Genomic DNA, 25,290 nt, shown 5'->3' with positions numbered 1-25,290 from the left:
CATTTATGCATTTTTATTTAAGGTGCCTGACACTTGGTAACAACTTGGTTGCCTGACACACCAAATCACTGAACAGACGGCAGATAATCCCATTTTTAAAGCAATGCAGGGAATTTAGACATGCATCAATTTTAAATTGTGCTCTGAAAAACCAATTTGCCATGCTGCACAACCTAGCAAGATTTCTTTTGACAGTTTCCAAATAAAACCCAACAAATAAATGAGGCATAATAAGAAAACTCATACAACTGGTATTAAATCCCTGAAAATACTGTAATTACATTTTATGCCATAAGCATATTCAATGTCTTTACAAACTCAGAAAGCTGACCCACCTTCCACTGGGCTATCAGGATTTATCAACTTATTAGGGTTGGCAATGTTCAGTGCCTGGCCCCACAGCTAAGTGCTCTGCAGGCGCTGCCCAGCAGTCCAATACAAGCACCTGCCAGGGGATTTTCCACGCTTGCTTGAGCTTCACAAACAATATCTTAGTGTCGTCCGTCCTCCCCTCCCCCCAAAAGCCAGAAACAAAAAGAATTAAAAGAATTGCCTTTTGTATTTTAAACAGAAAAAATATGAGGCATGGGTAGATGCTTGTTCATCTGAAGAGATGGTTGTGTGCTACAGCTCATCATCATGTAACAGTCCACACTTGTTCTCCTCTTTTCTCCCTCCCAACTTCCAAGAAACACTGTGATAAATGTAGATAAAGAACGCGATTTCTCATATATTGAAGAGATATCCACATTTTTTTAAAAAAAATAACCCCCCCAAAAAACAAAACAAAAAAACACAGAAAACAGCATTCACAACAAAACAAAGCAAAGCAAAACACATACTCCCCCTCATGTCATCTGTGGCTTTAAAGGTAGCATCCCATAAGTATAGCTTCCCGCAGGTGGCAAAGTTATGGCTCCTGAGAAACCCAGGCAAACTGGCAGCAGAGACCGGCAGCCTTTTGCATGTTGGCCATTTTCCACTCTGTGACATTTTAATAATCAAACTCAAGAAAGAAATATATACATTCATTCACTCCAAAACACATATTTGTGGTCCTCTGGAGAGGTCGGAAGGGAAAGGCAGAAGCAGGCAGAGCCCAGCCCAGGAAAACCCCGCATGGGCTGAGGGCAGGTGCCCCTTGCTGACGGCTGATGTTGCCTCTTGAAGTGGGCCCAGGAACTCCTGCTGAGCTGCAACAAGGAGCCTTCTGTACCTTTCCATTTGTCAGTCCACCCAGCGCAAGTGCCACTTGTGTTTATCACGGGAAGCAGATCAGCGAGTCCACACACCGGGTCTTAAACACGTGGCACTAACAGCAGGGCCCGGAGAGCTGATACCGCTGGTCCTAAGCAGCAGCTGCTCCAGGATTATTGCTTCCATGAACAGCAACAGGTGCTAACTCGAAAAAAAAACGCCAGATTTATTCTCTGAGCCCATCTTGCTGAGGACCGTTCATCCACAGATACAAGTGTGACCTGGACTGGACTGCTGCTGCTCACTCTCTTATTCCCAGGATTTTAAGATAAAAAAGCAACCATACAGCAGTGGGCTTCCACCACCTTAGACTGCAATTACACTGGATGTAGGGTAGTCACAAAGAACATTGCTCTCCACAAACCAACACGCCTTGTCTGCACAGACTGCATCTGCTTCTTCACCTGTTGCATTTTGCTGCCTTTGTTTGTTTCTCCAAACTTGCCACAAAGGTATCCTGAATTTTTATCAGACTACATTGATAAATCTGATGTGATACATTTGAATAGAAAAAAGCAAGATGCAAATTTTGCAGGAAGTCTATCACTCCGTATCATGTAACTATACAAACTCATTTTGTAGCGCACAGCTCTACTGTTGAAGCAAACATCATTTTGCAACACTGAAAGATCCAAATCCAATATAAATATATACCAACTGTGTTGTATACATGATTGCACACTGACATCACAAATTAAATACCAAACAGTTTAAAACAGACTGTCTAGTCATAAATTTAAAAACCCACGACAATTAAATGCAAACAAACAGGTATCAATATAAGTGTTACAGTGCTAACCTGGTTTTTAATAAAGAAGAAAAAAAGCAGAAAGAAACGTTTCAAAAAATATCCTCTAAATCCATATGTGACATTTACATTAACTCTAAGGGATTGATATAAATTGAAAAAAGATAAATTTGCACATTTGCATGTGATACGATTCTAAGTTTCTCAATGCATTTCCTGGGATTTCGGAAGGATGATGGCTATCCACAGCTACAGCAACACACCGGGGAGCTAGAGTATATCCCCGGCCCCTGGTACTCCAACACAGCAACCTACAACACATCAGCTGAACCTAACAGGTCCAGGGGTTGGAAACATTAAGCAAAAGGGCAATGTGTTCCCAAGGAAGAAGAAATGCCAGGCCCAGAGCTGGTGGAGTAATTAATGAAAGCAGCACTGAAACACGTCTGCGGCACTTGCTCCACATCCTGCTGACATCAAGGAGAGCAGGATTACCTCCTGAATTAAACCACCAGGAAACAAAACCACACAAGTTTTGCTGTGCTTCTGACTGTAACTCATACATGGGTTTTTAAAACAAGTAGACCACAGCAGTGTAAAACAGTCATCTCAGTCCAGAAAAATAAGAATGGAATGTCTCAAATTTCATATAATTGTTTGAAATAACTTTTTGCATATTCTCAAGCATGTCCAAGCTGTTTCCAGAATAGAACTGGGCATCAATACAGGACTACTGGCTGCCAGCAGCCAAGCGAAACGCACAGGCCATGGTAACACGGTGCCCGCAGCTCCAGCTGATGCACGGGTTACTGGAAAACACACACACCACTGAGCTCTTGATCACCATCCAGTTATGACCTTTCCCAGCAGTAACATTTGCCACGTGCCCCACTGAAATTTCCTAATTACAAGCACATGAAATACACTTTCTGTTGTCCGTAGATTCACTGAAGTCTTGCTCGGCTGTTTCGGGCAGGGGTCAGGCATTTCGTTTGTCTGCTTTTACATGAAAAGAGACTATGACTCTCCCAAAATTATTCTACACTGGCTTCACTGACTCCAACCCATAAACATTGCATTAATTCATTCAGGACAGTTACCAAAGACACAGCTATCTCTGCACCAGCGAGTGAGAACACTATCAGCTTGTTCTGAATCAGCAGAGACGCTGGCAGCCTTTCAGGTCGTCAGAAAAAAAAAAATAGGTAGCTGCAGAGAGAATAAATTTCAAAGTGCCAGTCGAGAATTCCCTCTGGGAAACAGCATTCATTTCTCACACGCTAATTCCAACAATTAACTGGTCAGTGCTGCTTATTTATAAACTTCTAAATAAATTGTAGAGGGCAAATAGCAAAATTCATGTTAAATTCTCAGCTATTAGAGAAGGATACCATGGTTATGCCATACTGCACCAAAAAGTATGTTCACTTCTTTTCAGCTCCATTCAAGTGCAAGGGATCCTTGAGAGGATGATTCAGCAATTAACCCACATCTTTCAATATTAAACTTGTGAACCTATTTCCTGAGACCACACACAGCCAGCACCCTCCTCTTGCTATTAAATTTTTAATGCCTGAAAAATACTGTTATGAGTCCAAGGAGGAAACTTTTCATTATTTGCACTTTATGTATGCCAGAGGACTGATGCTCTGGCAGGTTCGAGTCCTGCTCTTTATTAACAGCACTGTTTGTGTAACTCGTCTTGTTGGCTGCAGTCACTCATAGTTTGTCCCCAGCACCAGCACTTACATCAGGGGCACTCCAGAGCTGCTCCTGCTTCAAGCAGGGCTGTGGCACACATCCCACCACACCACTAAAATACCTAAAATTACCTTTTACAATAGTAGGTTCAAAAAATTTAGAAGTGAACAAGGAAACACATACACGTATATGCAGCAGCACCAGTTAACTAACATATGCTCCCATATAGACACCAATTATTTCCATGGCATTAATCATCTCAAAACCCCACTCTAGTATCCTCAGTTTCCTGCCTGCCTTGACTCGTGTTTACCACGTGGGGCCTGATCCAGAGTCCCTAACCATTTGTCTCTTCACACCACATTCCGGGGCTTTTAAAGGCATGGAAGCCTTGTGAGCCACACATCAGGCAGGATTTTAAGCTACCCACCTCCGGACCTGCGTGTGTGGGTCCTACTGTGCCTACATTTGTTGTGAACGTTTTAAACATTTGTTTAGCAGAGTCACAGACTTCATGTTTATTTGAGAAGTTTTTGACAGACTTAACTACGCTTTGAACACGGACTAGGTACAAGTAGGCTGAAAGGAAAAAGTAAGGGGCTGGAGGTTTTGTTATTTTAATGCCTCACATTTTATTCCTGCCTCCTGCAGCAGCACTAGCAAGACTATCACAGACCCATGTAAAAGCAACATCTTTGTTTTGCAACCAATTTCCATTTCAAAGCAGCAAATCTAGACATCACTGTTTGAATTATTTCTTAAATCTCATTTCCATATGCCAGGCAGAGAGGCAACCTGCCTCTTCTGTTCTGCACCATGAAAGCTTCCAACCTACGGGTTCATTTGATAAAGACACGCAAACAAAGTATACATGTGCTCCCTGGGGCTTTTTGCTAAAGAGTTGATTTGCATGAGGCATTACAAATTAGCCTTTTTCAAATGAATTCAACATCTCTAATTTACACTGTGAACATATTAAACAGATTAAGAAATTCAAAATATTGGATTAAAGAAAATATATCATTTTTAACTGCTGTTTTGGACAGGGTTATTATGGAATGAGCCCAACCATACTAACAGGTTTAGAAAGAAAAAAGAGCTTTAGTCAACACCCAAACTGCTAAAATCCTATTCTGAAGGAAAACTACAGCTGGCCATGGGTATACTGACAGTATTATCATCTCTTCCTCATTCACCCTTCCACATGCATTTGTTGGCTATTGTGCAACCATGCAGAAAACAACATCAAACCTTCAGGCTATTCCTTACTTTTGGTAATGTTTCCTGATCTGCTTTTGGAGGCAGCTTTACTGCTTTAACGCCTTTGTAGATTTCAGTACAAATAAACAAATGCAAGGTATGCAGGGCAAACTGCTTCACTTCACACACTTCACATTTATTTCAAAGTTCATACGGAGACATGTAATTTGTAATTACAAATATACAGATATACAAAGGCCATACTCATGAAAATTAAATACGCATCCATCGCAGCCACATTCTTCTCGAATTTGTCTGCAAGCTAAACTCAAGATTTCACCTCAAGTTGTCTACAGCTATGAAATGTATTGTGAGAAACTCATTTCCCTTGCCACAAGTTTATCCCCAAGCACAGAAGCGCCTGTACTCTCATGTTCAGATTTTGTGTTGTTTTAGGATTTTTAAATTATTATTTGTAAGTTAGCTGGATTATACTGGAAGATATTAGCCCCAGAGCAATAGTCTGCAAGTTAATTGTTTCCACTGTTGTGGAAGGCAATGAACAACACCACAAAAAATGCACATTCTAAACAACAAACATTTTGCTTTGCTCTTTCAGCAACATTAATCCCTTTCTCTCGCCCCAAGGTTGGTGGTTTTTTTTTTTTTTCAGCAAGAAAGGCTGCAAGTTATGCTTCATGATGTCAATGGTTATTTTGTGCTGATTACTGGAACCAAATCTCCAGACAGGATATATTTACAACTGTCTACACTGTCTTAGAATAAGCTGATGGATGACTCATCCTTTTTTCCCCTTCAGCTGAAATCACTAAAAGCAACAGAGCCACGGTGACAGTCCGAGGGATCAGGGTAGCCATCCAACCTGCGCCTGATCCCTTCTCCTGCAGCAGAAGACGACTCACAAGGAGAGGTGAGCCTACAAAGACTGTGCTCAGTGTTTAAAATACATCAGAACATAAGTCCTTATCAGTGTATATGATGATAAAAAAAAAAATCCCAGAAAATGTATTATTTAAGATTTCAGCGTATGCAAGCCCACCAATAAATAGGTATTTAAGTAAATGTAATAATACCACAGTGTGCTTGCAAAGGCAAATAACCCAATGTAACAAGCACACTTCTCCTTGTCATCCAAGTTAAATAGAGTTAAAGAAATTCAAAATCAATGATCAGAAACTATACATAACATAGCAGGATGAAGTATCAGTACGAACAAAAGTACTATCAAAACCAGACTTTTTACATCAGCTATCTGGATGCTGCAGATTTGTCAGTTGAATGAAATGAAAAAATGATGGGCTGGTAGCACAGACAGAGTGACAGAGCCAGACTGTTAACTCAGCTAGTCTGCAGTGCTCTTTGTGTCAGTGGGGAAGGATGTGAGTTTTTATTATCAATGACAAATTTAAAAAAGAGTAAGTGTATTCATAGCACGCCTGCCTTTCATTTCTGTCAACATGAGCAAAATGCTATTTGATGAAAGACTGAAAAGAGTCTGTGGGGGATTTCTTTTGTTTGTTTATTTGTTTTTTAAACCAAATGAGCTGTTCTATAATCACAGCTGATTATTTTAATGTACTATGTACTAACAGAAGAGTAAATCTCTCATAAGCTTAGTCGGTACTAATGAATCAGCTGTCTTGGTAAGATGTGCACATAACCAATTTCTGCCACTGGGAAACTGGTCTCTTTTGTATAGATTGAGACTTCCTGGTGCCTGGCCCTCAAGTACATTTATGCATTTGCCTACATGCCACTGACTTCAAAAGAACTTAGGCACACATTTGAAAATTTGCTAAATAGAAATGATTTACTAAACTAGGACTGGTGCTCAACACACAACCATGGCATTGCCACTCTCAGCTTTTCTCACTTATCCAGACTTGCCTTAGCTGAACTAAACACAAGGACACTGAAGTTTGATTTCTGTACTATACCAGTGCCTGTAAGAATTGGATGAATAGTTTCTGGGTAAACACTGAAGTTGTTTCTGTATGATTCTTCTTGAGCAATACGAGGAAGCACCAGAGTGGTTTGTAGCGTAGCATGGAACTAGAATCTATCGGACAGAATAAAAGAAAATACAGTATTGTGTGCTCTATAAAAGGCATCCGCTGCATGAGTATTGATTGCATTGTTCTTCAGTTGTAAAGTTTGCTTGTTTATGGTTTAAGCTTTTGTCTGAAGTCAAAATAGAGCTGCTAAGCTATTCCATCAAGACAAAAGATTTAGCCTACCAAAAAAAACTCTCTTGAAATGAATAATATATGTGGGTTTTTTTTCAGCACCAGAATGGTTTTCCTCATTTCTTAGTTCCTCAATTGACAGTTCAAGGAATTACTCAGAAACCACTAGAAAACAACATGTAAAAGAATTCTCTCTTAACTTCATCACCTTCTTGCCTTATAAAACAAAGAAAGAAGCAAGGTATTTAATCAGGAAACGTTACCTGGAACATCTCTTGCATCAACAAAACAGGAGCTTACACCAATTTATCTGTCTTTTCCTCTTTTATATGCTCCACAATGACCTGCTGGGTAGGAACAACATGCTTGAATTTTTTTCCAACTAATCATCCCCTTGGCCTTGTGTTCTGCTGGGCATAGCCACACTCATCTCTCATCAGCTGTGGGAACCTTACAGTCTGATGGGTGCAGATCTGAGCAATGAAAATCGCCAGAGTCAGCCTGGAATCATAAAATGAAAGAAGCTTTCACAAACATCATTTTCCTTCGAAGTGTAAGGAACTGAAGTGTCAAGGAAAAAAAAAAAAAGTTTAATCTTGAGTCTAAGAAAATGAAAATGTGTTTCTTTTAATATCACATAAATTGAAAAGAACAAGTGTCCAAAGGACTTCTCTTTAGCAGTTTTAGGGGAAGACCACGCCTATAAATCATTATCCTTTATATAAAGATGACTATGCAATTTATGTTAGGAATATCAACACACAAAGCACTCTCTATTAAAACTATGGATTAACAGTAACTGTAATAACACTTTCGGAGTTTTTGCTACAGAGGAATATTGCATGTCAAACGTAAAGCTTCCAGTACCACGCGGATGAGAAAAAGCTTCATTTAAAGATCTTTTTCTCATTAAAAAAAAAGTAATTACATGTTAAAAAAACAGTTCTTCATACATCATCTCCCCAAACACAGGTTTGCTACAAATACTTGAATATACATTTATAGTGTTTTTAAAAAAAAATCCAGTTACAGATATAAACATGTCAATAATGTTATTTCAATACTTAACACCCAGGGTAAACAAAACCAAGCAGGTTCTTCTTGCTTATCTACACAATACAAATGTTCCCAGAGCTTTCTGCAGCACTGTGGAACCACCAGACGCTCTTTAAGATGCTCCTGACCTGGATCACTCCTCCTAAGTCACGGTATTTCCTTGTCACCTGCAGAGCGCAGGCAGGCTGAACACAACTCCTCCCTTCAGAAGGCAGCTTGGAGGACTCCACTGATCCTCTGAGAGGACACAGCAAACTTGGCACCAGCAAACAAAAGTGCTGATTTTCTCTGACTGAAGGGGAACAGACACGGAAATAGCACAAGCAAGAATCAACATTTCTCACAAGCTACCCCATGGAGAAAAAACAACAACAACAACAAAGGAAAAAGCAAACACAAAAACTGGTTTTCGAATACAACAAAATACTGATATTGAGCTCAGCAATACAACCAATATACTCCTATGCACTAACCTGCCGCCATAGTACAACTTGCTTTTGCTCCAGGGAATACTGATTTCATTGCATGGCTATAACTTCAGGAGTAACCCAAAGTAGTTACAAAATTTTGCTATTAGCCTCCTTGCTTCCAGTTGCAACTTCAAGGTCACGACTAGAACTTACATCAGAACTGGAGTTCCTAAAAGAAATCTCTTACTGCCTAGAGTTAAGGTATCTTTCCACTTCCCTCCCCAAACAAAAGGAATCAATTCTTCATGTGGCCCATACTGCATTATTGATGTGGAGATGACGTAAAATATCCATAATCCCATTAGCTGCCATCTAAAAGAAATGTTAGTAAGTACAGGATATTTAATGGCAAAAAGAAAAGAATCCTGTGGTGCCTCTCTCGGAGAGGAGCCCGGTCAGAGCAGTCAGCCCCTCGTCTTGACAAGGAGTCTATTAAGCTGCTGTCAGCCAGCCAGCCATGCATTATTCAAGGGCCTCGTAGGCTATGCAGACCAAAAAACCGTCACATCTTCGGTGCATTATCCAGTTGGCCATGTAAATCTCCAAGTACTATAGGTTACTGTGTCACACAGATTCCTGAAAACATTCAACTTCCAGATCTTACGTGAAGGGAAAGACTAGAGGACGCCTCACTATTCCTGAGGGCAGAGGGAAAACCAGCCTGCTCTGCTCTTCCTTTTCTGAGACGGAGCATGTTGCTTGTCAAAGCTACAAACCTGCTCTGAGTAGCAACAGGTGAGTAACCTCTGCTGCCACAGCTACAGAACCAGACAAGTGACTACGGGTGGCATTTCCAAAGGCACTCAGTTGTGCTTTTGGAAAACCAGGAGCAGAGCAGCCCCTGATTGTAGGGGAACAAAACTAAACCAGCGTTTTGGTTAAGACTGAATGAATCTCAGCTTCTCACGTTCAGCCAGAAGAATCAAACCAGCCAGCATTAATCCTGCCGAGTGACAGCCATACGATGTCACCCTGCAATCCCGCCATCAGATCCAATAAATGGAATACATTTTTATCACAGCAGCTGAACCCAAATGAAAAAAACCCTGAAGCTAAGGGAATTTATGTCTCCTGGTGAGGCCTTCCAAAGGATTAGAAATTACCCTCACTATTAAAACTTGCAACTTACCTCCAGTTCATATTTTCCTTCTAACCAGAGGATCCTTCTGGGGCCCGTGCATGTTAACTGAAAGAGTTCTTTATCATCAGCTTTCTCCTGGAATACCAACTCCCAACCGTGGTACAGTTTCTAGCTGAAGGAGGTAGGAGCAGTGAACCACGCAGGGTGAGGGAGCTGACCGCTGCTTTACAACGAGCAGCCTGCTCTCTGACAGGCAAAGACAGAAGGTAGCTCTTCCAAGCTTAAGAATTTCCTGGATTATTCATTTAAATCAATGTAGATATGTAGATGTACACACACACAGGAAAGTCTGATTCAGGAGTTGATGTGGAATTTTCTGAATAAAAATGTTTCTAAACATTTCTAAACAAAATCAAGCAAACAAAAATAAAAAAGTGGTTTTAAGAAAAATACTTCAGTAATTTCAGTAAGTTTCAATGGAGGTTTTCAGTATACCAATTGAATTGGTATACGGAATTCAAACATACTTGTAAAATCTTATATTGAAAGCATACATTTAAACTGTAGTGGAAAAATGTGAAGGCACACCCATGTATTTTCAAAATTTCCTCTCATGGAAAACGATAATCACTCATCTCCAGGAATTTTTTTTGTCAGGGGATATGCAGTAAAATTTCTCTTTAAAAAGTCGAAGAACAGAAATTTTATCTCTCCCCAGATACGCTCCACGTAGTTGCTGTATACAGTAACGGGAGCAATTCTGCTTGCAAGCGGACCCTGAGCAACAATACGTCCAAGTAGCACTGCAACCAAGGAACCCAGCAGCTGAAAAGATGCAAATCATAAACCAAAGAGGTACTGGTGTTTAGTTTGGCCTCATCCCAACACAAGCTCTCCAGCTAAAAAAAGTGCCAAACCCTTTTCCCTTGCCTTAGAAGCCTTTGAGCAGCACATGGCCACGTTAACTCCACAGTAATCGCAGCTCCCTGAAGCAAGACAGACGGAACCATTTTCTCCACAAAACGTTCCTTTGTAATAAAGCAATGTCAAGGAGGAAGTGAAATAATAGAGTGTATGTTCCTAATACAGTTGTACTCTAGTAAAAAGATTTTTGTAATAAAGCTTAACAGCAAATAAAACTTTGCACTAAGAGCTTATGCAACAAACAAATGCTTCAAAAATTAAAAAAGTACATGAATGCACACCAATGAAAATGGGCGTCTGATAAAACAAATCCCTACACAAGAAGCTCTTACATCCCTTTTCCATGTTTCTTACAGAACATTTAAAAATGTGCTGATGTTCATTTGAATACAAGGCAATCCCAACCTAAAGATCAAATAATTTCTCCTTAATAAAATCAAATTTAATAAGCCTATCCTTCAAACCATCCTATACCCAAAACTGCTTATCCTATCAAGTTACCCTCTTCTCTTTTCAGCCCAGGATTCAGAACAGGTTCAATAAAATATTCCACATTACACTACCTAGAGACATTAGGACAAGAGCTTTCTAGATAAGAACCATCCTGTGAGGTTTCACATGCTCTTCTTCCCCCATGAAACTTAACTTGAGATGCTCAACCCAGCATCAGCAGCTGAACCTAGCTCTATCCTCTGTAAGTACTCCAGTCAAACAGGGAACGTCACTGGACAATACTGGCCCAGCATGTCTCTTCTTGTTTTGCTACTGCAAGGTTTGCTAACTTTCAATATTTTCCTTATCCCAAGGGAAAGCAAATGTTATGCTTGTGAAGCATAAAAACCATAAACTAGAATGGCTGGAATACCAAAACTGACCCCGAAGTACATGTCACGCAAATGAGGGCTGAAGGGGGGGAAAGAGGGAAAAAGAGCAGTATCATCATACTGCACCTCTGCTGTGCTAAGGTGCCCTGGGCTGGTTACAGGTGACTGTCTTCTTCAGATTCAACCCTCATCAATCCTAGGCTAATCAACCCAGACTACTAATGACATGATTTCTAAAAAGACAGACAATAAACCCAAAACATTAACATCAAAAAGGAAAACATTTTCCGTATCCAAGTCCCTCGTGTGATATGCACAACAGGTTACAAATTCCCTTCCTCAGTATTTTTGGCATCTTACTGGGACCTTAATGTCAGGAAAGAACATTAAACATTTTAAAGCTGGAACACCACCACAGTGCTGTTAAGCTGCAAAGTTTGAAGACATTGATTTCTCTTAATAAAGCAGGGGCTGGGAGCGTAGCAAGAGGACTATGCAGACAGCATTGTCAAGTTATGTCCTGTATTTAAAATAACACTTGAAAGAAAAGAGCATTTATGAGACAAAAATAATAAAATAAAAAACTACTGAGTTCAGGTAGTTCCCTTTAGAAGAACACAATTAGCTCCAAAATAGATCTTAATAGCGAAAGCTAAGATTTATGAGTTTAACTAAAGGAGTGGAAAGGCCAGAAGGGTGAACCAGATACCAAGCAGAATTTATCTTTATGTCCTAGCCTGTGCAACACTACACAAATGTGAGCAAACAGAAAAACTAGTCAGACAGACAGCTGGCCAAATTCTCACCTAGCGTAGAGGCTGGCTTAGTGCACTCATTTCAGAGGCCTCACGCTGATTTACAGCAATCGAGAGGGTTGCCCGCTGCATCTGCATCTCGGAAGCAGAAAAAAAGTGCTAGAGTTGAAAGTGAACAGAAAACTGAATTTGAAAAATAAAATAAAATAAAATAGCAACCTTCCAGTATGGTTTTAAAGCATTGCACAGAAGCTACTGCATTTTTTTCCACTCAATGAATTTAAGAGCCAATTTGATTTGTTTCAGAACTTACTGCTACATGCCAACGACAAAACAGCCCTGGTTCACTTATTCTCTCACAGAAAATTAAACATTAAAAACGCACACAACTTTCATGTGTCACTAAAAAGAAATCGATTTTAGAGGAAAATTAAATGCCTTAATGCTTTTTTTTTTTTTTTTTTTTTAATAGGTCAACTGCTGACCTTCCCTACACTCCTGTGCAATTGCCCGACACTATATAGCCACATGAGGTTTGCAGAAAACATCAGCTTGTTGGCCTTCTGGTACTCCTGAAGGATACAACATGGAAGAAACAAGGCAGGGGGTGGTGGTGGCATTCTGGGCTACAAGACGACTTGGGTTACCTTACGTAAGACCTTGCCAAAGTTGAGCAGTCTGTGATGTTGAGCTCCAAGTCAGGGAATAATGAGAAAGTGACCTTCTTTCACAGACTGGATCAATGCACGTCAAATAGATTAAGCTTGCTGGCAGATAAGTCAATCTGCAATTGAACTACTCCAAGGTTGTTCAATGATTCAATGTATCCGTACCTAATTTTTTTCCTAAAAACTATCTTTTCCAATAAACTCCTTAGGGTTAGAAAGATAAAGTAGAAAATGCATGCCTTTTTCTTCTTATAATCCACCTTGTTATAAAGCAGCAGTGTTGCTAATTGGCAGCTTGTCTGGGACACTATTTTGGTGACACGTTTTTTATTGATGTTCTGGGGGAAGTGAATATTTGCAATAGAGTTGCATCAACCTCGCTGACTGCCAAAAAGGTATCCTGATTCTTTACCGCCTGCTTGTAGCAATTGTATTCCATAGCCAGCCCACCAAGACCAAACTTGCACTGGTGCTCACACTAATAGTGCACAACAACACAAGGTAAGAGGCAGCTTTTGTCACATGCTGCATAGTGCTAAAAGGATGTATTATAGAGCACTGTTCTCCAAATATATGCAGAAATGTGACAGAGCAGGCTACTATCATTTACCAAATGTATAGGATATAAATACATGATCATTAAAAGGATCGATCCAGACATACAACGGAAGCAAACCAGGAAGGGCAAGTTTGCTGGGAGCTTGGACAAACCCACTTACAAAGGAAACCATTTCAAGAGCACGTATCAGCAAACTCACTTTTTACCCATTTTGAGAATGTAACTTCTATTTTTGATACTGCACCAAATAGTTACTTGATCAGCGCTAACCTGATAACGTACCTTTCATAAAGTTGTCTTTAATCAGATAGAAAATTTGTCAGGAGGAAGTATTTTCTGATGCACTGGCGGTCGGTTTGAGTAACAGCTGGATTTTACGTCAGCTCTAGTAAGGTACTTCATTCTAAATGGTACATTTCCTTCTCCTCAGCTTGGGCTCTATCTGCTTTCTGTAGAGATATAGAATGTGAAATAGTTGCTGTTTTTCCTCAAAAGGGAGGTTTTGTATATACAATATATTTGTGATGAACAGTTCTGAATGAAGCATTAACTGTCTCTAAGGATACCTGCAAACACATGGAGCTTACTTTTAGGTTTAAAGGTTATCTACATTTGAATAGATACCCATATTCAGCTCAAGAAAAAGGTGGAATTAACTCCACTATCGAGCAACAGCAGGAACTTTGTCATGGTCTAATCTTTAATGAGGGCAGTTTTTAGGCTTAACTACAATAATCCATTTTTAAGCTATTTCCAATTTAAGTTGCTGAAAGTATTTTACAAACTGACAAAAACGTGTTTTTAGTCTCCTGGAACTATTTTAAGCATTTAGTTGGTAATGGAAAACACATGTGAGTAACAAAATATCAAATAATTCTAACATCAGTATTCCCATACTTTACTTTAATCTTATTCATAGAGGCAAAATGGAAATGGAATTCACCTTATATGACCAGACAAACCAATCCTGTAATCCCCTCTGTAACTCACAGAAGAGTTTCAGTGCTCTTTAAAATTACTTGACATTTTAGTAAATACAAGTACAGTACTAAATATGAGCTTTCTCCTATCATGGATCGTTACATGTAGAGCCACAACTTCCCTCCTTCCTTCCGGCATTTTAATTTTAGTAAACGTAGCTAAATCACGTATTTATTTTAAAGTGTAAGAAAGCACCATATGAAATTTCAACTTTCTATGAGCAGATAATTTTATTACAGTTCACTTAAAATTATTTTGTTTTCCATTTTCTGACCACCAGCAATGTAAAGGTTTCCTGTTGTTAAAGATGCAACTGGACAGCCATGTTCATCCAACACCAATGGGTCCATAATAATCCCCTTTTAAATGTATTTATACCTTTTGTTTCCACATAATCTTATTGCAGTGGTTCATATGACAGACTTTTTCAACATATGAAATTTACTTTTTAAATAAGGCACCTGATATTTCATTTGAACACCTCGGTTTTCAGATTTCGACAAAAGATCTTCCATAGTCTTTTCTTCCTATATCATTTATAAATGCATAGATTTTTTTTGGATATTCCCTGCAGGAATTTCTTTTAGAGGCTGAAGAGTTTAGCCAAAACAAACCAAAGGAGGTGGTTTGTCACATAACACGTTTGTAAACTGCCACAACATGCTCTGGATGCAAAAGGCTTACACAGCTCCACAAAAAGAGACTAGGGAGTTCAGGAAATTAACCATCGAGAGTTACTAAACAAATATATATGTGGCTAAGTAAGTCACTGAAATCAGCATGGTTAGAGGTTATGGGCTGAAATATCCCTTATGCTCACCAGTTCCCATACTCTCCCTTAGCCAACTATTAATTGTAATTACTGGACATTGAGCTGTGTAGACCTTTGGTCAGACCCAATACAGATGCTTTTACAGGTTTTTATTTATTCTTTCCTTGTGCAGAAGCCATTTTTTCCTTCTTATCCAGCCTATTAAGTTTTAGTATTTATTTAGTTTAGAATATATTTAAATATTTTTACAGTTCCATTGAAGGGGAAGAAAAGAAAAGGACAGGGATGAGCCACAAGAGCACGTAATACTCAAGATATAAGCTGGCCAGAATAACATAACCAAGCTTCCTGGTTTGTTCCAGTTCACGATAACATGTTCACCCTTTGGATCACTCCTCATTACTGGTATTTCCATAATATTACGGGCAATGCCCCCAAGATCTCTTCCCAGGTAGCAATGGTTCATTATGCTCAAGAACCCTTGTACATACAATGTACAGACACATTTGTTTCCTTCACTACGCATTGCTGGGCACATAACATCACTGACTTACTTTCACCTATAACTTTATTATCCAGTTGCTAAGTACTGCAGGACTCTTACAACTCTTCTTGGAGTCAAATTTAGATTAGTCTACCTTGAAAAATTTTGTATAAATTATTACTTCACATTCTCTTTCAGTTCATTATTAACGTAGTGAGCAGACTAGATCACAGCAGAAACCCTACTAATAATCTTCCATCTTAAAATCCAACCATTTGCTTCTATCTTTTGTTTCCTGTCTTTTTAACAGTTCTCTAAAGGACCAAGCTGCCCAACTTTAATGGTGTACAAGTCTTTTGGAAGGAAACCTTTCGTAAAGTTCTCTGAAGTATCTGGATTTTCAAAACTTAGAGGGCTGCCATCATTCCCACATGCATTGCCACCTTCAGAGAGCCCTGAAAAGCATTACATTAACTCTCCTCCATGAAACGACTGCAGTTATCATCATATATATTCTCTTCCCCAATAATTCTATTCTTTATTACAGTCTCTAATAACAGAAGCCCAAATTCTTAAATTTTTAATTTAATCTTAATCTGAACACTAAATCTCCTGCCTGATTCAATGACAGAAAAACTACGTAAATTCTCCTCTGTAATGGAATCTGTTGTTCATAATACTAACTAGATAATTGAAAATATACTTGTTTTCTCAACTGGAACATCTGGATAAATTGAAAAGCATTGCAGAAGTAGGCCCGAGGCCTCAACGGGAGTAACATGAAAGTGTCTGTGCTCTAAGCACAAAACTCCCAGCAGAAGTGCTGCAGTCACCACTCCATGATGAAGTTCTAGTTTTATGGACTCTCAAATTCACAGTGGCTGAAAAGGCCCTCTGTGTGACCAGCCTAAATAACCATCCATCAAGAACACCATTGCCGCCAGTTATTTTTGTTCAAAACTGTCATTTGAATACAAATTTTAGCAGTAAATACACAATAAAAATAACCCCCTGGTCTCCAAAGAGCCAAAAGGAGGTCAATGTAACACCGCTTTCAGGACCAACCATACACTGCTGCTAAAGCCTCACGCTGTAAAGCCGGTTAGAGCTCTGGGCCGCACTCTTACTGCTTTTCTGCAGCTGCACCAAGGTCAGGGGCTCGGGCTGGCTGCATTGGAGCAGAGAGGGGAGCAGCGAGGGCACCCCAGCCCATGCAGCAGCACACTGGGGACTTTGCCAGGGCTGCCCCAGCTCAAAACCGGAGCAACAGCCCACAGCAGGCAGCACCGACCACCCGAGAGATGTCATTTTAGTGCAAGGCTGAGTCAAAAGAGAGGCATGCATGCCCTCACAGCCGGCTGAACAGCAAACCTCCGGGTACAAGCAACTGTAAGGGACACCCAGGAAATGCCTATAGGGACACCACACTTAATGAGCGCACCTTCCAGTGTACTTCAGGGCACGCATCTTTGTCAAGCTAATTAAAACCAGAAATCATTTACTGTTTGTCTCTTTTCCTGTGAGGCAGCAAACAACAGGAGACAGACAGCAGAAGTGCCCTAGAGGGCACTGAATTCCCTACTACGATTACCTAGCAAAAAGGATAGTACCATCTTTAGAGACTGCTGTCTGCACCACACAACTGTGTGTTTAATGAAGCAGTTGCTTACTTTCTCAAAGAGTTGAACATGTTTTATGAGAATTTCATGATAAGCCCTAAAATGGGTAAAAATTAATTTTATACATATATCCATTCATCCATCATGGATGGCCCTTACGGGGTACGGATACTTTGGTTTTGTTTGCAGAGGCTTATTTGCAAAATTATAATGTAGCCAAATGTGGAAATCAATACCTAACAAAACAAAACAAAACAAACAAACACATAAAGATCTCGAAAAAATTACAAACCTGATCCTGCTTAACCCAGAACATCTCATTCTTTGAAAATATCGTGTAACAGCAAACATCAGGCCTTCTATAAAAATGCTCCATTTCCTTGCCGATTTATTGCACTCTGAGCAAAACAGAAGAAAAGCAAGCTATGCAGGCTCTGCCAAACAAAGTCAAAGAGCCCTTAAGAAATCCTGTGACTGAGACCAACTTTGACAGCGAGAGAGAAGCAAAACAGCCACCTCTCAGTGCTGGCAGGAGGAAGGTCCAGCAGGGCATTCAGTCAGCGCCTCCCCCACCTTTGGGCTGAAAATCCATCCCTCTTTGGCTTCTTCTTCATCTGCACGGTTAAGTGAGTGCTTAACAACCGAATTGGTTTTATTGTGATTTTCAACACTAAACAAAACTAATGACTTCTTGACAGAAAAAGAAAACTCTATTTGTAAGAAACAGAAATTATAAAGCTTATCCAACCCAGGAATGAATTCAAAATTAAATGCATTCAAAAAATATCTGCATTTTTGTGACTCATTTGGCTTACCCCAAATTCTTCAAAGTCTGTCTCTCTTTCACACACACACAAAGCCTATTTTTCAGTACTGTTTCTGCAAAACAATTGGCTGAATCAGCTGAACAGAGACCATTTTTCAAATCTGTAGGAACAGAGATAGTACCATCCACAGATTAAGGAGAAAAAAAATAAAAATGAAAGCACAGATGACGACTTGTAACCCTCCACTCAGAAAAGGACAACATAGCCCTCTTTCTCCCTTCCTCCAGCAAGCCCTGTATTCTATAATGCTCACTACAGACAAAACTGGGAGACAGCATTAGCTATACCTGCATGCTAGCGGGGCTGCTAGTGCAGCACGAGCTAGAACAACAGAGAAGACTTTGCACAGGGAGATGCCCCTTTGCGCAGGGAGATGCCCCTTTACCAGCAGCCTGTGGATGTCAGACAAACATGCAGCACTACTGAGCTCCACAGAGGATCAGGACATTACTGTCAGATTAGCATTGGGAAATGCACGTACCATCTGCTTCTTTGGCTTGAAATCCTAATCCTAAAAGCTTGCAAAATAAGTTTTTATCCACTTAATGTGCGTTCTTGTATTGGTTATGGAAATGTATATGGTTTTCTTCATCAGCAGCTGTATTGTTTAGTACTGAACAACTTCCCAAAGAGAACCTTTGATTGCCATTTTCACCTGCTGTACGAGCAGGTCAGCTCCCCTCAAATACCCACTTCCTTGTATTTCTTCAAATGTTAGCCATGTAGAGTTATCCAAAAGCTCCAGTTTAAAAGCCTAATCTCTTCTGCAAAAATTCAATACTGAAAAGGCAGTTGGGCACTGAGGAAAGAATGTATCCAGATGTTAAAAAATAGTGGGGATTGAATCTATAGCTTATTCTGTTTATAAGGGCGACTAAACATACAAAAGGGCAAACCGGCAAATATCTGTTCTCTTCAGATTGTATGAAAGAAAACTGCCCCCTTTACCAGATACAGAATTTTGTTACTTACCACCTGGAAAAGCAAAACTTTTCCCTATGTAATGTAACATGCTTAATACAGTAGTTTATTAAGATGATTTACAAATTAGAACTGGTACACAATATGAATTTGTTAAACAACAACTGCAATAATTCAGAATTATGGGGAGCAAGTCATTTAGTAAACTACGCTAAAAGTGACATTTAGATTTTATGCCCATTCATGTTTCATAAATCAAGCGTTCCTTTCTGATGCTGACATTTGAAGTAGGTTTCTGTCAACAGGGAAATCTGGGGAACAGAAAACAGCAGTGGTTCCAGCCACCCATCTGATGAGAAGCTACTGGTAGCTCTGGGAATCGTTGGTCAGCATGTTCAAGCGGGTTGCTGAGAAACTCCTCCTCCACGAGTGTCGCGGGTTTTCCTGCTCAGAATCTAGCCCTGTACACAGAATGATGGGCCACAGACACGCTTGTGTACTCACCAATAACAAATCTCTAATGACAGCAGCAAAACATTGCAGGGAAGGTCTCTCTAAACGGAAAACCTCCCCCCCAACAAAAATAGACATGCTTTTTTAGACTGTTATGAGAACAGGCAGTCTCTAGACATTTCTACTGCAACTCCTTTTAGCTGTGAACTTTCGGGCACTAACTATTCATGTGAGCATCATCTCCAATATACCCTCACAACCAGCTAAATTCTCGAATCTCGCATCTCCATACCTCACTAGACTCTGTACGGCCAGAAAACCAGAGAAACAGTAAATGGATGAAAAGTAAAAGTGCTCAACTGCTGCTGCTTCCCAACCAGAGAAACTCCTACAGGGCACGGCCCTATTTGGTACAAAGCCAAATGTTTGGATGTATTTCATCTCCAGTCTGCTTTAAAGACAAACTTGTTTTCGTTAACATTTTAAGATTACAGTACATATATTTACACATATTAAGCATGTAAAGCTATTGGGGAAAAAATGGGCCAGAGGAAACCTGAAAGTTCCTTTGCAAAAGTGACTTAGGAAAAAAATCGCATTTTGAGGGAACTGTTTGCACATATGTGCAGGCATTGTTCATATCACAATTTAGAAGAGTTTCATTTCAGAAATGTTGCCCAGGATGATGATAAGAGGCATCTTATCTCCTGTATTTGAAGTACATCAAGTTACATGCTGGATTTTGGAAATGTTTGTGTCACGGACAATTTAGCTTCTGCATTCTTCTCTGTCAATGAAATTATAAAAACTCTTAAACTTCTTACTGGTCATCTGGTATACACGGAAGTTCATAAAATTCTTTTTGAGGATAGAAGATGTGTTACACAGAAAAAAACAGGTTTTAAATTTTAGTAAGTCTTCAGAAAATTAATAAAAAAGAACTTTAGAAATAAAAGCTTGTAATAAAATAAGAATATTTCAAGTCAGAAAAATCTGCAGGGTTAATTCATCCTCTCAGAGCCAGAGATATTAATAGTTCATTCATTCCTATTCAAACTGAAAAGTTGAGTTGTAAAGACATGAATGACAAAAGACCCAGTTACATGCCAACAGCATCACAGAGATTCCTGAGAAGTGTGTACTGAAAACCACAGCAAACATTTGTCAAGTTCTTTGACTTTTACAGGCTTAGTTCGACTCACAAAACCAAGCAGCTATCAGCGGTCAGGAAAGCCCAGCAAGCCTGTGCTTAATACCAGGAGAACCCAGGTGAATTTTCACTCCCTCCCATAAAGCTGGGGTTGCAATATGAGCTCCTGACAGAAAAACTGATGAAGAAAGTAAAGTAGGGCTGTTCAGAACTTGGATAGCCCTACTCTGACTTTCTTTTCTGTGTGCTGTTTGGCTGCATCAAGGCTTACTTCTTCCGTCAAAATCTCCCCATCTTTGCTCTTTTTATCCACGCCATACTTCTCCATCTTCTCTCTTTCTTTCAAGCATCAGTGCCGTCTTCACATTTCCTCTTTCAAGTATCTCTTCCTAGATCTTGCTGGCACTTGTCACTTTCTCTACCTTGACACACATTTCTTTGAAGCACGTGGCTCATCTGTCTCTTGTGTTATTGTTCATTCTTTGTACACCGTAGGCCCTCCTTCCAACTGCCTGTCTCCCCAGCTTTAACATTCAAATCTCTAAATGAAAAGCAAAGCACATTAGCATTACTTCTGACTCAAGAAAACGCCACTGAAAGCTGGTTTCTTAATGTAACACCAATAAAGCTGCATCACTTGACAAAGCTGACATCTTTCAAGGAATCTACAGATGGGAAAGTCCCACATCAAAGAGAGTATCTGTACTTAGATCTCTAATTAAGCTGGTAGCAGTGCTGTCCAGAGGCTATGGAAGTACCCAAAAGTACCTTCAGAAAAAAAAAAAAAAAGATTTTGAAAGCCCTCTTTCTGTTCTGCTTATTCATACAGCATTATTTATTCTACAAGCCTACAGTGTAAAGTTAGGCACAGGAAAAAAAAATCAACCAAAACCACCTTTGGAACTCAAGGATAGAGAAACTGAATGGAAATCAAGAAACTGAAAGAACTTTGTGACTCATTAGCAAAATACTTTCAATTTGCTAGCAGGATCAGAGGGTTTCTCAAGCTGGGAACTGTAAGAGTTTTGATGCTGACACAGCAATGCAGTCTTCTTTACTGTCCCTTAAAAGGATAATCCAAAGCAACCCCTTAGTAAAGGCAATCAAAGTTTATTACAACATTATCAGGCAAAAACGTGAGTGTCAGAACTACTAAATCTCACAAATAGTTAATGCTTTGGATTATTTTTGCCCTTTGTGCAACTATTTCCAATACTCACAACCATGTCCAACAAATGCCAGGCCATCAGAGCTACATGCTGGGTGTCTGAAGAGAGCGGACCAAGTTAGAAATAACTTAACCAGCCCTGAAGACAGGCCACCACCTGAAACAATTTGATGAAGACCAACACAAAGCTTAGCAGACCAGCAGTGCCAAGCACTCCACCTAAGCTAACCTACCTATTTTTTTCTGTTTTATTAATTATTGCCTGTCCATAGCTTCAGAGGTATAGAAATCATTAGAATAAGACAGAATTAAACAAAGGGCCAAAACAAAATGTACATGGAAATACAAATTGATGTAAGGCCTCTAAGCATGTGCAAGTCCCAGGCTTGGGCTTCAGCCCTCTTATCCTCAGAATGAGGACAGACACTCTACAGCTCCTGTAGCCACAGAAATACTGTTCCGTGCACATACATTGCTGAACAGCACTCGGACAATGAAGCTCCTTTAAGCAAAGCAGAAGGAGACGTTCCCAGAAGTACCCATGCATCAGATGAAGCTATCTTGCTTTCCCAAATGCGTTATGAACAAATTACTTGGAAGCACAAAAGAATGGCTGTAACCAAATACTAATGTACACTTAATGGACTGCAGGTTTTGCAGGATGTTTAAAGTTCCCCCTCTGATCTCTCTGAACTTTGGCCTTCATTTGTTTATACAGGCAGAGGCCAATAGGTCATACCACTAAAATCAGCAAATTGTTTACACATATGGCAAGCACACATCAAGCAGAAATGCAGTCAACGCTACAACCATACAAAGCACATTAAAGCAATTACTTTAGTTAAAATAACAAACATACAGTGAGTCCATATGTGATCAGGAGACCTTGCAGTGCAGTGAAAATCAGGATGAAGCAAGAAATTAATTGCCATTTCTTCAGAAGCCAAAACACATGTTCCATCCAGCCTAACCCAAGGCACTCGCCAACAACAGTGGTGCTTTTTCATAAAAAGTGGGAGTCTTTGATATCACCAGTGTCAAGTTTTTATAAATTTTTAAGTTCTTTAGTCAATTGAAATGCATTATTCTCTCAGTAATTTACGCTAGCTTTAAATCTCTAATTTATTAATTAAAAATAATTAAATGTTTTAAATACTCCTTAATTTCTAAGCCTTTAAAATTATTTTAACCTCTATAGGGAAAGATCTTTTAAAAAGCCTCTTCAAATAGCATATTTCACATAATAGGAATGATTTGGAATTCAGAAACATGAAGCCCTTGAATTTTAGAAGTGTGAACTGAGTATTAATATAACTCTATGCTTTGTTTTGTTTTAGTGGACAGAGGAATGTATTTTTTGAGAGCAGTTACATGCTCTCTGCTTAAGAGAAAGCCAAAAAAAGTAAAATGCAATAACTACAAGAAAAGAGGAAAAGCACCGGCATCTGAAAGAAACTAATCACTTTGTCTTAGTTAAATACACTTTAGCTGTCGAGTTTGCTGAAACCAGAGGAGGGGAAAAAAATTATCTTCAAGATGTTGTATGAAGGCTTTAAAGAAAAATCAGTGACATACCCAGTAATGATTTTTAAGTATTTACAGTTGCTTTTTATTGCAAACCAGAAACTATCTTCTTTAAATTTCATGTCCACACTACGCATGCAGACACAAACATCCATATGCATAGGAGATGCACTGTGCTCTTCTGTAAAATTGCCCATTCTGAGAAAAGATAACTGTGAACCTCAAAGAAAAATTATCCTTTTTTAACGTTACCTATTTCTGTGCTCAGAACACATTTTGGTTTCATACAAATTGTTTTTGCAGAACAAGATCATTTGGTTTGCCAGTCAATGATACAGCCAAACAAGTGAGAAATTGCTCTACAGAGCATTTAGATCCTGAAAATATCAATGCCCAGGCTGAAGGATGTAAACTGCAAATACAGCAGGACTACTCAAGTCAAGTCCTTCTGAATAGGATTAGTGTCTTACTAGAGTCTTCGGTAAAATCTGCTGTATTACATGCTTAATGGCAGCTGTGCCTGTTGGGATACAGCCAAAAAATGTAAAATTAAAATCTGTGTGCAAACTAACTTCCCTCAACAGATAAGTTTGTCATACATACAACATTCCTACGTTGCTGCTTAGAGACACAGTTACATTTTCATTCACTGGTAGGACGTGCACAACTGTTTCCAGGAAGCTGACATTGGAAGTGCATCTGTAGCCTTGGACATCAAACCAACTTGTGTTGTTCAGAAAACAAACATAAAACTACGAAGAAAATCATCCAGTGAGGCAAAGAAATTGGCAGACAGAGAGCTAATAAATAATCTTCTCTTTAAGAAAAGACACCCTGAAGATATGCCAGGTCTGGAAATTCATTACTTCTAGAAAGTAATATTCACATAAGGCATAGAAATATTCTTACATTATTCATCACGAGTTTGACAAGTTTATGGAATTTGTGTTTTTTTTAGGCATGTCTGCATGAAAATATAGGTATAGCTTTGACTAGCTGATATGAAGTAACACTGCACACCCGCCTCACTTAATTACTTCTTTGTTAAGTCCACTCCGAATGAGAATTACCAAAAACATTTTATCCAATGTTCCTAGTGAGTAATGCTCCCATTGCAACAGAGAACCAGTGGCACCAATGCTGAAGATGTGTAACTCAAAACCAGCGCTACAGAACACTGGCCAATACTCAGAATACCAAATAAAATCCTGGAACGAGCATCAGCATTTTATCTTCTTTATTTCACCACCAACTAACATTAAAAAATAATGTTTAAGCTGAAAGAACCCTCATAGTTCTGTAGATGAAGTGCAGCTGTGTCAGTAATTTCTCAAGTAGCATCTCCACTGCTTTAACCCTGAATTTCGGCGCTGATGATTGAAATGTCTCATTTCACACTTTTTGTGTTGGAGGTTTTTCAAATAAATTGAACACCGTTTTGATAACAGGCCTGAAGACAGATCTGATTAATCAGTCCCACCCCAAAACAGTTGAAAGTGAAAGGCTAAAGTTATTTACATTCTCTGCATATACAAGAATCAAACAAGGCAAGGGGGAGCTTTGATCCAGTCCTGTCACCATTAACAGGGCTTTTCATCTTTCTTCAAAAGACAACTGCGAACTGAACCCGAACACAGGGCCCGTGCTCTGCCAGGGCTTTGCCTGGTGGCTGTCCCCTGGAAACCACAAGATGCACCACTGCTTGCAGCCACGGAGCACTGGGGAGAAGAGATTCAAGGACAAAGTACTGGGAGAAATGGAACACAAAACAATGACTTTACCACCAGCAGACCTTACGACCTTTTACAGAGTGAAACACCACCCTGGATAAAGGAAATCAGGTTGCTATCTGCCTCTCCTCAGCTACGCTGCCTTTAGGAGAAAAAAAATGAAGCCATCTGCACATGGAGCTTGTGATAAGAGAGGGGAAGAAACTTCCAA

General features: G+C 39.6%; 1 protein-coding gene across 11 annotated transcripts in view; it reads right to left on the bottom strand.

The window, feature by feature from the left end:
* Positions 1–25,290, bottom strand: part of SPSB4 (splA/ryanodine receptor domain and SOCS box containing 4) — a 341,175-nt gene that overhangs the window by 283,360 nt on the left and 32,525 nt on the right. The window contains exon 3 of one of the 11 annotated variants that reach the window (XM_067002458.1): positions 13,733–13,899. The exons of the other annotated variants lie outside the window; for them this stretch is intronic. Within the exon in view, the coding sequence (XP_066858559.1) occupies positions 13,889–13,899 (11 nt within the window). The 3' untranslated portion in view covers positions 13,733–13,888. The remainder of the gene's footprint in view (positions 1–13,732; positions 13,900–25,290) is intronic. 11 annotated transcript variants of the gene reach the window in all.

This window comes from Anser cygnoides, chromosome 9 (assembly GCF_040182565.1).
Source record: "Anser cygnoides isolate HZ-2024a breed goose chromosome 9, Taihu_goose_T2T_genome, whole genome shotgun sequence".
In the NCBI taxonomy this organism is placed as follows: Eukaryota; Metazoa; Chordata; class Aves; order Anseriformes; family Anatidae; genus Anser; species Anser cygnoides.
Note: the sequence above shows the minus strand (reverse complement) of the source record. Positions and strands in the feature narration are given on the sequence as shown.